Source organism: Prionailurus bengalensis, chromosome B1 (genome assembly GCF_016509475.1).
Source record: "Prionailurus bengalensis isolate Pbe53 chromosome B1, Fcat_Pben_1.1_paternal_pri, whole genome shotgun sequence".
Taxonomy (NCBI): domain Eukaryota; kingdom Metazoa; phylum Chordata; class Mammalia; order Carnivora; family Felidae; genus Prionailurus; species Prionailurus bengalensis.
In genome coordinates, this window is record NC_057344.1 from 186,654,933 (window position 1) to 186,668,655 (window position 13,723).

The window sequence follows — 13,723 nt, forward strand, 5'->3', positions numbered from 1 at the left end:
TTACTGTGCAATTCAATTATATTTTAGGGAGGACAACATAAAATATAATTGGTCTCCTTTCGGTAGTTGGGAAACCATCCTGACTCTTGCTGGGTCTAGCATTTTAGCTGTATACTACCAAGGGATTTCTCTTGTCCTGCTGATGTGCTAGAGAATGAATGGTCCTTCCTGCTTGGCTACTGATAATTGGGGTATGGGAAATTTGTATGTCTTTTGTGTCTTATGGATAAGGGATAGTGATGTGTAAGTGGCTTGTCTTCTAGCTCTGTGTTGCTTCACTATTTCAAGTCTGGATCCAAACACCTTGTGGCCCATTTGCTATAGGATTTGTTCTGAAGTAAACAGGATTAGTAGAATAAAGAAGCAGAGATTATTTAAAAAGTATTGTATTAGGAGTCATGTCTAGTAAATAGAAGTAGATACTAGAATTGAGTACTTAAAATTGATGTAGGTTTAATACAGTGGCCATCTGCAGAATTTTAACATTTAAAAAAAAATTTACTGTTGTTCATTGGAGCTTGTTTTTATTGGCTATATTTCACTTGATGGTGACAAAAATATACATAGGCTTACAAAGTAATTTCAGTGTTTTGCAGTTGTTATAAAGGAGATCATGTAGGAGTAAACAATGAACAAAATAATGAAAGTGTATTGATTTTAGTATTTCTTATAGAGCAAATATATGCTTATTAAACAATGTTGAGAACGTGCTGGAAAGTGTAACTTGGAAACAAACTCACCTACAGTCCTTTAATTTATATCCTGTTACATGAAAAGGAATTGTCTTTGAGTACAGAAATAGTTTTGAATTTTGAACATACTAGTCAATGCAGAAAATACATTTCATGTAACATGAAGGAGAATCTGGGGAAGATTGTGGTATCACCCTCTTTTTGCTTTATTTACCTCTACCTTTTCCCCACCTTGCCCTCAGTTTTTAACTTCTGCTGTCCTGTTTAAGAAGGGATTTTACCTTACTCGAGTCTGAGTTCTTGTGTTATCTCAGCTGGTGACTAAAGGTTGTAGAAAGAGGCCGTCCCTTAACAAAATTTGAGGCCTCATCATGGAGGGAGAGATGTTTATGGGTGAGGCATGGAGAATTCTTGATTATAAGGACTTTTTATTATCATTATTTCTGATACTTAAGTAATTCATTGAGTTTTTTACATTGGTTTTATACATTTGGTTGTTGGACATTTACTTTCTTTGTGACTGTAACATTGCCAAAAACATTTTGCGTAAAATTTCAGAATCTGAATTCTAAATTTTTGTTTTTAGGAAGGATCGAGATCGTGACCGGGATCGTGAAGATCGGTCTAAAGATCGAGACCGAGAACGTGATAGAGGAGATAGAGAGCGGGAGAGGGAAAAAGAAAAGGAGAAGGAGTTGCGAGCTTCGACTAATGCTATGCTTATCAGTGCTGGATTACCACCTTTAAAAGCTTCCCATTCAGCTCACTCAACCCACTCTGCTCATTCAACACATTCGACACATTCTGCTCATGCAACACACACCGGACATGCAGGACACACATCACTTCCACAGTGCATTAATCCATTTACCAACTTACCCCATACTCCTCGATACTATGATATTTTAAAGAAACGGCTTCAGCTCCCTGTTTGGGAATACAAGGATAGGTTTACAGATATTCTGGTTAGACATCAGTCCTTTGTACTGGTTGGTGAGACTGGGTCTGGTAAAACAACACAGGTGAGTTATCGTATACCATGGTATATACTGTATTGATGTTTACCTTTACTAAATGTTGCTTATTTGATTCTGGTCGTCCTTCCCATTGTCTGTCTGGTAGAACATCCTGAAGAATAATAGCTGCTTTGATGGTTAGCACTTTTCAGTGACAGAGAGTGGGAATCCGGTAGGGAACGCCTGTTTTCCTGAGTCTAGAGGGAAATAGCAGTGCTGTTTTGTTAATATTAAGTATGGCAGAATGATGTTTTCCCACCACTTTGATTCTGGGGTAGTGCAAATTTGGAGGTACAAGTTTTGTCCATTGCTTGAGTGTAGAGATTTGAACCATTGGGACGGTTTTGTTTTTGCTATTCTCGTTTGTTTCTTTGTTTTGTTTTGTTTTGTAATTGTTTTGAACCATGTGAGGATTATCTATGCTTAAAAAAAAAAATGGAATGGCTAAATTAAAGTCTGTTTCCCCGTGCATGACCTCCATCCATCTAGTTACATCCTCCCCCCGTGTACATAGAAGTAAATGCTAGTATCTTGTTAGTAATATGCCTAGGATATTTTTCAAAAATGGATGAGCCATTGTTTACTGGATCCACGTTATAGACCCCTATGCTGCTTCTAATGGTTTTCATGAGCAAGTAGATCCATATCCAATAGAGTATACTACTGAATGTGAAATTTTACAAATCTGATAGGTAAAAAAGGGCATTTCAGTGTAATTTTTTTTTTTTAAATTTTTTTTTTCAACGTTTATTTATTTTTGGGACAGAGAGAGACAGAGCATGAACGGGGGAGGGGCAGAGAGAGAGGGAGACACAGAATCGGAAACAGGCTCCAGGCTCTGAGCCATCAACCCAGAGCCCGACGCGGGGCTCGAACTCCTGGACCGCGAGATCGTGACCTGGCTGAAGTCGTATGCCTAACCGACTGCGCCACCCAGGCGCCCCTCAGTGTAATTTTTAAAAATAATTTAAAGTTTATTTTGAGAGACTGAGAGATGGTGAGCAGGGGAGGGGCAGAGAAAGAGAGAGAGAGAGAGAGAGAGAGAGAGAATCCCAAACAGGCTCTGCAGGGTCAGTGCAGAGCCTGATGACGGGGCTTAAACTCATGAAACTGTGAGATCATGATCTGAGCCGAAATCAAGACTCGGATGCATAACCCACTGAGCCACCCAGGCACCCCTGAGTGTAATTTTTCATTTGCATTTTCTTGCTGTGAGTGAAGTGTTAATCATATTTTCATATGCTTGACTTAAAAGTTTTTAAGATACTACAAAAGTAGTAGTCCCTGGCCATTGTAGAAAATGTGGAAAATCCAGGGAGTACTGAAATGAATTTAATAAATTCATAAATTATTATGTTGTGTTTCCTGGTGGCTTGTTTTCCACGTTTATATACCTGTGATACATGTATAGAATTGAGCATACTGCATATGCGATTACCATTTATTTTTATTTTATCTCTATTTTTTTTAAGTTTACTTATTTTGAGAGAGACAGTGCGAGTGGGGAGGGGCAGAGAGAGAGAGAGGGAGAGGGAGAATCCCAAGCAGGCTCCATGCTGCTAGCACAGAGCCCAGTGCAGGACTCGAACCCATGAAACTGAGAGATCATGACCTGAGCCGAAATCAAGAGTCCGGATGCTTAACTGACAAAGCCACCCAGGTGCACCTCCCCACCTCCCGCCCCATTTTTTTATTTTATTTTTTTAAAGTTATATATGCTACAAACCTATCAATTTGGGTATATCATGGAGACATTTTGAAGGCTACAGTGGCAACCAGAGTAGGAAGCTTTTAAAGACTGAGCCTTTAAGGGGCACCTGGGTGGCTCAGTTGGTTGGGGATCCGACTTCAACTCAGGTCATGATCTCACAGCTTGTGGGTTCGAGCCCCACGTCGGGCTCTGCGCTGACAGCTCAGAGCCCAGAGCCTGCTTCGGATTCTGTGTCTCCCGCTCTCTCTGGCCTTCCCTGTTCATGCTCTCTGTGTCTCAAAAATAAGTAAACATTTAAAAAAAAAAAAAAAAGTTACATACACTACAAACCTATCGATTTGGGTATATCACGGAAACATTTTGAAGGCTACAATGGCAACTGGAATAGGAAGCTTTTAAAGACTGAGCCTTTAAAATGATTTTTCTTAATAAGTGAAAGAAAACTTCTTGTGTTGATATTAGGAATTGAAACTGATTTCAGTTTCACTATTACCTTGTGAAAATTTGAATAATGTGTGAAAAGATATAATAACTCTAAACTTCTTAGTATAGTATTTTGAAGAATTACTTCAACTGGTTTATCTAGTTTGGACAGTGTTAATTTATCTGTTTAGTTAACAGTTGGATAAAGCTAGGCACTGTGTCCTATGTATGTATTACCTCACTTAAGTGTTTCAACAACCCTACAAGGAAGTTAATCACCATTTTACAAATGAGCAAAATGAGCCTTAGACTCATAACAATCTTAGAGATATAGTGGGTTGCCCTAGGTTACGTAATAGATATTTAGGTGGGCTCAGTATTTAAAACTATTCCTTTGTTATAGCTAAAGTTATATTTATTTCATTCTGCTATTCTGTGGTCTTACGTGGTTAACCTTAATTCAGAGATGAGTTTATTTAGGAGCAATTAATGTAGAAGAACATCAGTTCGAAACAAAAGGTTTGTGATTATTTGGATTAATATTTATGGGTTTTTTTTTTGTTTTTGTGTACTTACAATGGCAGGGCATTTGGGGGATTCAAAGGGAAGCTGAAAGCTTGAATAATGAGTTGCATCCAAATGCTTTTTTCACATAATCCTGTTAAAAACTTTGACTCGAAACCACTAAGAGTAGTCAGCCATTTTTGGTTATCTTTTGGTGCCTGTCAGAAAATGAAATCCTCAAAGCAAAATCTAAACTATCGACTTTTTTGACTAAGACTCCTAATAAAGTCACTTTGCATTGCAACTTGCTACGTTCCTACTATATCCATATATAAGAGACTGAAGCTAGTTCTTTCAGTCCACGGGACCGCATGAACAAGGGCACAAGTTCAGAGAGGAGAAAGCTTTGTGTACCCTGGCCAGCACATAGGGTGTGTGTGAAGAGGCAGGTGAGATGAACAGCGGGCTGAGAGCCTTAATGTATCATACTGTAGATGGGGGAGCCATCAGAGCATTTCACTGGAGGAGAATGATAAGAATTTTTACAACAATGTTCTGTCTTTGAGAATGTTGATGACAAGACTGTGTAGGAGGTAATCACAAAAATTTGACTGGATAAGGTGGTAGAATGGAGAATGACAGGTGGATTGGAGTTAGGATGTTAATACTGCTGAGGGGACATGGGAGGAATTAATAAGTATTTGGAGGAAGGGGAGAAACGGTTTTGGTTTTGAACTTCCTGAATTTGTGATATCAATGGACTGCTCAGGTGGAAATGACCACAAGGTTAGGTATGGGAACTGTCATTAGGATTGTTATTTGGTGTATTCTAGGTAATGTTAGAAGTCCGAGGAGAATGAGACCAATCAGGATAATGTGTAAAATAAGACTAGAGGGTTGAGGATCAGTTTTTAGGAAGGTAGCCTCAAATGGAAGGGCAGAAGCTGAAAAGAAGGGTTGGAGCCAGTTTGAAGCCTGGTTTGAAGAAGCCTGTACCCTGCATATTTCCGTTCCTGCTTCCCTTCTTAATGCTGTTCTTAGAACTATGAATAGATGGCATTGACTGCGCCGTTTTCCAAATACTGTCTGGGAACCCTTGAAGGTCCTTGAAACTCTTTCTAAGGTCCTGGGAATTTCTGAGTTTACTTCCAGTGAAACACAAATAATGGCAACACATCCAGAATTGAAGCCCATTAGAGAATAAAACTCTTCTAGTAAGCCAGACATTAGACATCTGCAATAATGCAGGAACAATGTACTCTTGCTAATTTTTTCTTTTTTCTTTGGAAGATGTAATTATTTTTCATAGAGAATGTTTGTGTTAGTATAGAGTGGGCTTTTATTGTTAGGAATTAATAGTCTAACAATTTTTCAGTTTTAATTTCCTAATATAGTAAATCTATTAGTTTGGTATCCTTGGTTATTTTAAGAGTATAAAGAGGTTCTGAGATCAGAAGTTCAGAAATTGCTATATTAGTCAAAACTTTATATTTTGTTTTTAAAGTGGGAGTAAGTTATCCATTTCACTGGAGTAAATTTAAAAATCTTTTGAACGTTCTTGCCTTCAGAATTCAGAATTAGTTTTAAATAGCTTTAACTGAATGGCAAATGTTCCTTTGAATTTCATTTTGTTTGGTCTTATAAAGTACATGTTTTTGCCTATGTAAGAAGCTTGATGAAATGAGATAAATCTATAAAACTTTGCTAGAAAGCCACTTAAACTTTGGTTTGTGGGTTTACAGACGTAGAGAGGAGACCCTTCTGTTTTAGGGTAGTATTTATTTCTGTTCATTTCAAATCCTTTAAAGATACATATTGTTAAAAAATTCTTAGAGAGGTTGCAAAGTCACCCTTCCCCTGTCAGATATTTGTCAGTGAAAACGGTTATCCCCAAATTGCAGAAGTAACGTAACTAAAATACAGTAATGGTACAGCAGCCTATATACAGGTGTCCTTGTACAGATCCTGTACCAAAAAAACCCGCACATGGGTTTTCTCTAGTATCAGAGTTTGTTAGGCTTTTGGATGTTTTTATGGACACCCATCATGAACTTACAGCAATAGATTCCCATTTCTCGTAGTGATCACTTAGATTTTTTCCATGGTTTTTATGCAGGTAAGTGAATGAAGAGCCATGAAATTCGAGGTTCTATTAGGTTCTATTGATAATGGAACAAGGAGGAAATGCACTGTCACCATGGCAGCCATCCAGCTTGCGCTTGGTGTTTTTGGTGATTTTTCTGGCTTCTCCAGGTGCTGTTGAATTCGAGATTGACAATTACTGTAATTGACTTCTAAGATGGCACCTAAGGTGTTGGTATTGTGCCTCCTCTCCTGCAGGCAGAAGGATAGGAGTTAGATTCTGCTGGCTTACAAACCAAATTTGAATGGACCTACAAGGCACATAGCTCTATAACTACAAGAGGATGTGATTTCTACTTTTACCTGCATTTTGTAATTCATTAAGAATTTAATTAATAGTTTCTTAGAATAATTTTGGAAACTCACATTTGTTACAAAGTAGAATTTTTCTGTATTTTTTTATTAAAAAACTTTTTTTTAATGTTATTTATTTTTGAGAGAGAGACAGAATGCAAGCAGGGGAGGGGCAGAGAGAGAGAGGGAGACACAGAATCCAAAGCAGGCTCCAGGCTACAGAGCCCGATGTGGGGCTCGAACTCACGAACCGTGAGATCACAACCTGAGCTGAAGTCACACTCAACTGACTGAGCCACCCAGGCGCCCCTAAAGTAGAATGTTTCATGGGTTGAGTTTCTTTCCAGTGTATAGAGAAATGCTTAATGATGGAACAGTTGATGTTAGAGAGTGTACTCCGCACAGCCTTGGGGGACCTAGCCCGTTCAGGAGTACAGTTATGTCATATCAGTGTTATGTAGGACTCCTCCTTGGCCTAGAGAGCTCACAGAGCTCATGCTGTAAGTTTGAGTCTTAATAATTTGTGGTGTGCCTGACTGAATTTTGTTTTACGTGATCGGAATGCAATAAAATACGACATGTTAAGTATACCTAATATGCAGGCAGAGTAGAATTTAATTTAAATGTGAAATTATTTGATAGATTCCACAGTGGTGTGTGGAGTACATGCGATCATTACCAGGACCCAAGAGAGGAGTTGCCTGTACCCAACCCAGGAGAGTGGCTGCAATGAGTGTGGCTCAGAGAGTTGCTGATGAAATGGATGTGATGTTGGGCCAGGAAGTTGGTTACTCCATTCGATTTGAAGACTGCAGTAGTGCAAAAACCATTCTTAAGTAAGTACTATCTTTAAAAATGGCTACTTTGTTTCTCTCCTTTCAGTTTTCTGCCACTAGACAGGGGACTTGCTAGTGGAGTCTCAAGTCATCCAAGTTTAGACTAGTGCAGAGTAGACCTTCCTAGACTTACTAGGTGACTTTTTGATATGGATTCTCTTTCTTGCTGGTAATATATATCGCTCAGTAGACAATGAATTTCAAAGGTCAGATTTTAGTTATTTTGTGCTGTATTGTAGGTGAAATGTTCTATCACTTAAATGATAGAAAAGTTAAGTGATGCATCTTAGTAAAGGATAGTTACTTTAGAAAGAAAGATGTGTGGGATGAGATAGAAATTATTTGGGGAAAAGGGCTTTTAATGTTAATTATACAGCTATTACCATACATATATTATGAGCTAAAGAGAGGAATCTTTTGTTTTGTAATATACTCTAGGAGTCTCCTCAAATTCCTTTTCCTTTTCCTTTATAGCTGTGGTGCATTATTGACTACCATATGGAGTTTTTTTCTAAAATTTTCTTTAACTCCTAATTTTTTTTTCGTCTTACACTTGTACTCTGCATAAGTCGTAATACATGTTGCCTGATGGTGATTCTTTTGAAAATCTTCCCCTTTTGTTGCTTCTGTTTTTTCTGTGTGTATGTGACATTTAAATCATTTTTTAAAAGTGATTTGTCACAATGTAATCTCTTCCCTGAGGTTTTTAAAAGACATTTTTGGAACAGAATGTTACATGGGCAGTGAAATGAGTCATTGATGGCAGAAATATATGCGGTGTTGTAGGGTAAATTATGTATTATGGAAATTGTCAAATGTATGCAGAAGTTACCGTAGTATAACGAACTCCCATGTATTCGGCATCTTCAGCTGTGACAGTCTTGTTTCATCCAGATCTCAACCTTTTCCCTGTCCCGTATAATTTGGAACGAATCTTAGACGTTACATATTTTCAGCTCTAAATATTGCAGTGTATATAGCTCAAAGATAAAGTTTCTTAAAATACGGCTATGATGTTCACAACTTAAAATTTTTCCCTAATCAAAACATCCAATCACTCTTTAAGTTTCATGTCAATTTTTTCTAGCTTCTTTGATAATATTTTATTGGAACTCCAGGTTAAAGAATTCAATATTGTTTTTTTTAATGTTTATTTATTTTGAGAGAGTAAGCGAGCAGGGGAGGGGCAGAGAGAGGGAGAGAATCCCAAGCACACAGGGCTCTAACTCACCCTGAGTTCATGAGATCATGACCTGAGTTGAAATCAAGAGTTGGATGCTTAGCCTATTGAGCCTCCTAAGTGCCCCTCAGTATTGTTTTGTTTTTTTAATTTTTTTTAATGTTTATTTATTTTGAGAGAGAGAGAGCGCGCGCGCGCGCGCACACACACACACACGCACGCACACATGAGTGGGGGAGGGGCAGAGGGAGAGGGAGACGCAGAATCCAAAGCAGGCTCCAGGCTCTGAGCTGTCAGCACAGAGCCTGATGTGGGGCTTGAACCCATGAACTGAAGATCATGACCTGAGCTGAAGTCGGACGCTCAGCCTTCTGAGCCACCCAGGCGCCCCTCAGTATTGTTTTTAATATAGTAGCTGGATAAGTATTTACTTAAGTTAGTTTGCCTTTTGACTTTAAGGCATTGTTTTGGTTTGTATCTTAAACTTCATTGGATATTGTTTACTTGTAATTATATAATTGATGAAAGAACTACATAAAATCGTAAGATTTTATACTAATTTAAAACGTAGATAATGTCAAGGACTGGAGGAAAATAAAGGTAGATTCTACCCATTTTTAGAAGAAATAATATAATTTTGACATTCACTGTATTGAATGTTCTTTGGTAAGCTACAGTTGAGCAAGGAAAATGGAATTTGGAAATGGGGCATGAAGAAAGTTACATGCAACACTGGGTCAGAGAGAGAGAGAGAGAGAGAGAGAGAGAGAGAGTGTGTGTGTGTGTGTGTGTGAGAGAGAGAGAGAGAGAGAGAGAGAGAGGAAGTGGCAGGCTTTCAAAAGATGTATGCTTATGGTTCACTTAATAGGGAATGACAAGTAATGTAAATTGATTTGATAGGTCAAAATGAATGTATTTTTGGCATTGTGATGTTTTCTTATGGAATGGTTCTCAGAGGCTATTACTAAACTTAAAAAAAAAAAAACAAAAAACCCAAAACTTAATTTTGGACAGGGTAAGCTTACTGAGATTTCTTCTAGAACTTGAAGAGCTAGAAACTAACCCAAGATTGTCTATAAGTGATAGTAAATCCCATTTAATAGTAAGGAGTTAGTGGTAGTTTTGATGATAGGAATGCTTCATCATAAATCTCTAGATATATTTTGTATAGTCATCTATCAACTCATTTCTTGAATACCCCAGATCCCAGATGTTAAAAACAACTAGAACCTTCTTCTTTTTTTTTTTTAAATGTTGACTTATTACTTTTGAGAGAGACCGAGAGAGTGTGAGCCAGGGAAGGGGCAGAGTGAGAGTGGGAGAAGGAGAATCCCAAGCAGGCTTGATCCCATTAACTGTGAGATCGTGAGTTGAGCTGAAACCAAGAGTTGGATGCTTAACCTACCGAGCCACCAGGTGCCCCGAAAATAGCTAGCACCTTAACTTAAGGAAGATCAGTTATAGGTAATTGGGCAGGAAGAGTGAATACCTCAGGCAGCTCTCAGTGTGTCCTCTGTTAGCTTTTCTCATACACAGATGAACTTTGAGCCACATAGGGAGTAGGAGCAGCAGCCCCCCAAGTCAAATCTGTATATACCTTTTTTTTAATGTTTATTTCGAGAGAGAGAAAGTATGAGTGGGGGAGGGGCAGAGAGAGAGGAAGAGAGAATCCTAAGCAGGCTCCACGCTGTTAGCGCAGAGCCCGACTTGAGGCTCGATCCCACCCCTGTGAAATCATGACCTGTGAAATCATGACCTGAGCCAAAATCAAGAGTCAGACCCTCACCTGACTGAGCCAGCCAGGCACCCCTGCATATAACTGTATAACTTGTGACTTCCCCCAAACTTAACTTACCAGTAGCCTACTATTGGCTTCATCAGTAACCGTCAACACATATTTTGTATGTTACGTGTGTACTATCTACTGTATTCTTACAACAAAGTAAGCGAGGGAAAAATAAGCGAAAATACATTTACAGTACTGTACTGCATCTGTTGAAAAAAATCTGTGTTTAAATGGACTTCTGCAGTTCAAACATGTTGCTCAGGGGTCAACTGTGGATATAAATGCCTGTATGTCCATTATTTAGCCAGGAAGAAAAAAACTTCTAATTTTGACCATAGAAGGATGGTTAAAGAGGACTAACTACTGAAAAATCTACCTGGGGGACTCAGACTGCAACCATACTCTTCCTGATTTCATTGTTGAAACTAAACAAATAACTTTTTTGCTAATTAAATAATTTTGTTTTAAGAGTATTTAAATTAGTGTATATTTAAGTCATCTCTTGGCACATTAAGGGTTTAAAAGTACTTTTTCCGGTGTTTCAGACATAGATACTTACATTCTGGATTCTAGGTCTAATCCTGTGCTATTTTCAGAAGATTGAATCTAGTGTAAATTCGTATACTCTGTTAGACTAGCCTTAAAAAGCTGTCCTGTCCCAGTAGACAGATTAGTTTTCAAGCCGCCACAGCTAAATGGTTTTTATATTTTGTTTGTTGTGATTTTTGCCTGCTCCCGTCTCTTTTCTGAATTATTCCTTTTGCAATATGTTTATGTTCCATTTACCATTTTGGGATGGAAATTACGAAAAAAAAACCTAGTGAGATAGCTAAAGAACAGCACCAGTCAGTGGACGATGTTGCCAGGTTTGTGACTCGTCAGTGAAAATTATTTTAATTCACAAAAATTGTGAGGAAGAAGAGGTGATATACTTCTGCAGTGGATTTTAAGAAGCACCTTGGAGTTGTGATAAATTGTAAGAAATAGGTTATTTTATTTTGAGAGAGCAGATGATTTTTTTAGGGAATAAAACAAGTTGATAGTCTTGAGCCTTCAGGCAAACATATTTGCAGTTGGTAATTTGGTAGCTAATTTAGTTATTTCCTTTTTGTTTTCTCCCCCAAAGCTGCAAAATTTTGAGATATTTTGCTATTGAGAGAACCTAGTCATTTATGTAAGTCAGTTAATTGAGTGCCTTCTGTGTGTTGGACAGTGCTAGATGGATAGTGCAAGATGTGCTAAAATGGAGATCTGGTTCTTGTCCCCATAAAGTAAATACTACAAATGGTGATTAGGTTTCTGAAAGAGAGTACTGGGGGTTATATGAGAGCATGATTTGAAAATTCAACTTAGACTGGAAAAGAGAAGGTGGGATTTAAGTCAAGGCCTAAGTTGAAAGTAATAGTTCTCTAAGTGTAGGGATTGGGGTGCAGGGAGCAGAGCATTCTTGGCAGATGGAACAGCATTTTTAAAAACTTTCTGAAAGGAAGAAAAAAGCACTTGAGAAGACATTGCAGTCTATATATCCTTTAAAGTGTCCAAATGATTTGTGTATGTCAGCATTTCCATGCCAAATCACTTTTGAGATGTTACAGGACTGGTTTATGGAAAGTATGGATAATTAAAGATTGGTTTCTTTCTTTTGCCTAGTTGGAGTATGAACTCTTTAGGAACAGAGTTTGTGTCTATGTCTGTATACTTATGCATGGAACTTAAAAAAAAATTCTGAGTTGGAAAAGGCAACAGAAGAGTGAAACTTGTCAATACAATGTAGAGTGTGGGTGAATCTTAGACATAATTGTGAGACATGGGTAGCTTTTTCATGAAAAGACATTTTCCCCTATTTCTTGGTAGAGAGGGTATAGTGATAGTGTAATTTGGTGTATACAGTTTATAATTTGCCTCTTATTCTGAATCTTTTGCTTTTGGGTATCAGATTCCAAAATTGAAAGGAATCTGTCCCAGGCTAAGGAATTGATCTGGGGTAGTGTTAATGAAACAGAAAGTGTTATGGTTCTTTATTCAAGGACACGTGTTTGTTCTTTAAGACTGCACCATCCTGAGTTGTTATTTGTGTATATGTAGCTTCAGGACAAGCTGCTGGAGAAATCGAGAAAAGTTAAGGACAGATCATAGTTTAAATCTATAATTGTGAGTGATAAGGAGAAATTAACAGTCTTGGGTCTTAAGGTGTGGTAAACTCCTAGAGAGCTTGAGGGAGAAAAATTTTGAACAAATCAGCCAAAGAAGTGCTATTCTACACAATATGGGTCGGAAATTTTTAGCATTGTTTAATCTCCAAAAGGCAATCTGGACAAGAAGATGAAAGAAAATCTAAAAATACTTATTAAATATGAGATTCCAGGACAAACATTGCTACGATATGGAGCTGGCTGGTGCAGGACCTTTAAGGTTGACACTGGGGAAGGTTTACCAGGCATTGCCATAGCAGATCCCCATAGCAGATTGTTTGGGGCCTGTGGAAACAACAGTTTCAGGGGCCAGCTGCATAAAGACTACTTAAGCGATTCAGAGCGGGTTTTCAACAAGGCAACCTCGTTATTAAACTGATGAGAAGAGAATCAAGAGCAAATACATCCTAAACCACATCCTAAGATTATAGGGCCAGAATTGTGTCCTAGCTTTGCCACCTATTAGCTCTGATCTTGGCAATGTTAATTAACCTCCCTGTGCTTACTGCTTTTTCAGAAGATAGAGCTAATCATAACAACTACCTCATACGGTTGTTATGAGATAAAATACATTCATTTGTGTACAGCCCTTAGAGTAATTCCTATCGCCCAGCAAGTGCTAAGTCAACATTTTTACTTTTGCTGCTGCCGATAGCAGGGGTAGATTTCCAGTTGGAGAAATTATTGGATCTTATTAACCGGTTAACCCAGTTAATTAAAAAGAAACATAAAAACAACTTAATGAAGTTCCTTTTAACGCAGCAGTTGAATTACAATATAGGGGTTTTAACTTGAATTAAAACTTGACATTACTTATCATTATGAAATGGATGAATCCAAATCTTTTAGGGCTGGAGGTAAGCTGTGGAAACAGACCATTAATTACATAAACACATATAATGTTTATTATTTATATAATACATAGTTATGTGTGTTTATATAAACAT

At 37.9% G+C, this 13,723-nt stretch overlaps 1 protein-coding gene across 1 annotated transcript in view; it reads left to right on the forward strand.

Annotated features, from left to right (window-relative positions):
* DHX15 (DEAH-box helicase 15) overlaps window positions 1-13,723 on the forward strand; it is a 62,803-nt gene that overhangs the window by 5,983 nt on the left and 43,097 nt on the right. Inside the window, exons 2-3 of the mRNA XM_043572868.1 lie at window positions 1,279-1,714; window positions 7,425-7,618. Of these exons, the coding sequence (XP_043428803.1) occupies window positions 1,279-1,714; window positions 7,425-7,618 (630 nt within the window). The remainder of the gene's footprint in view (window positions 1-1,278; window positions 1,715-7,424; window positions 7,619-13,723) is intronic.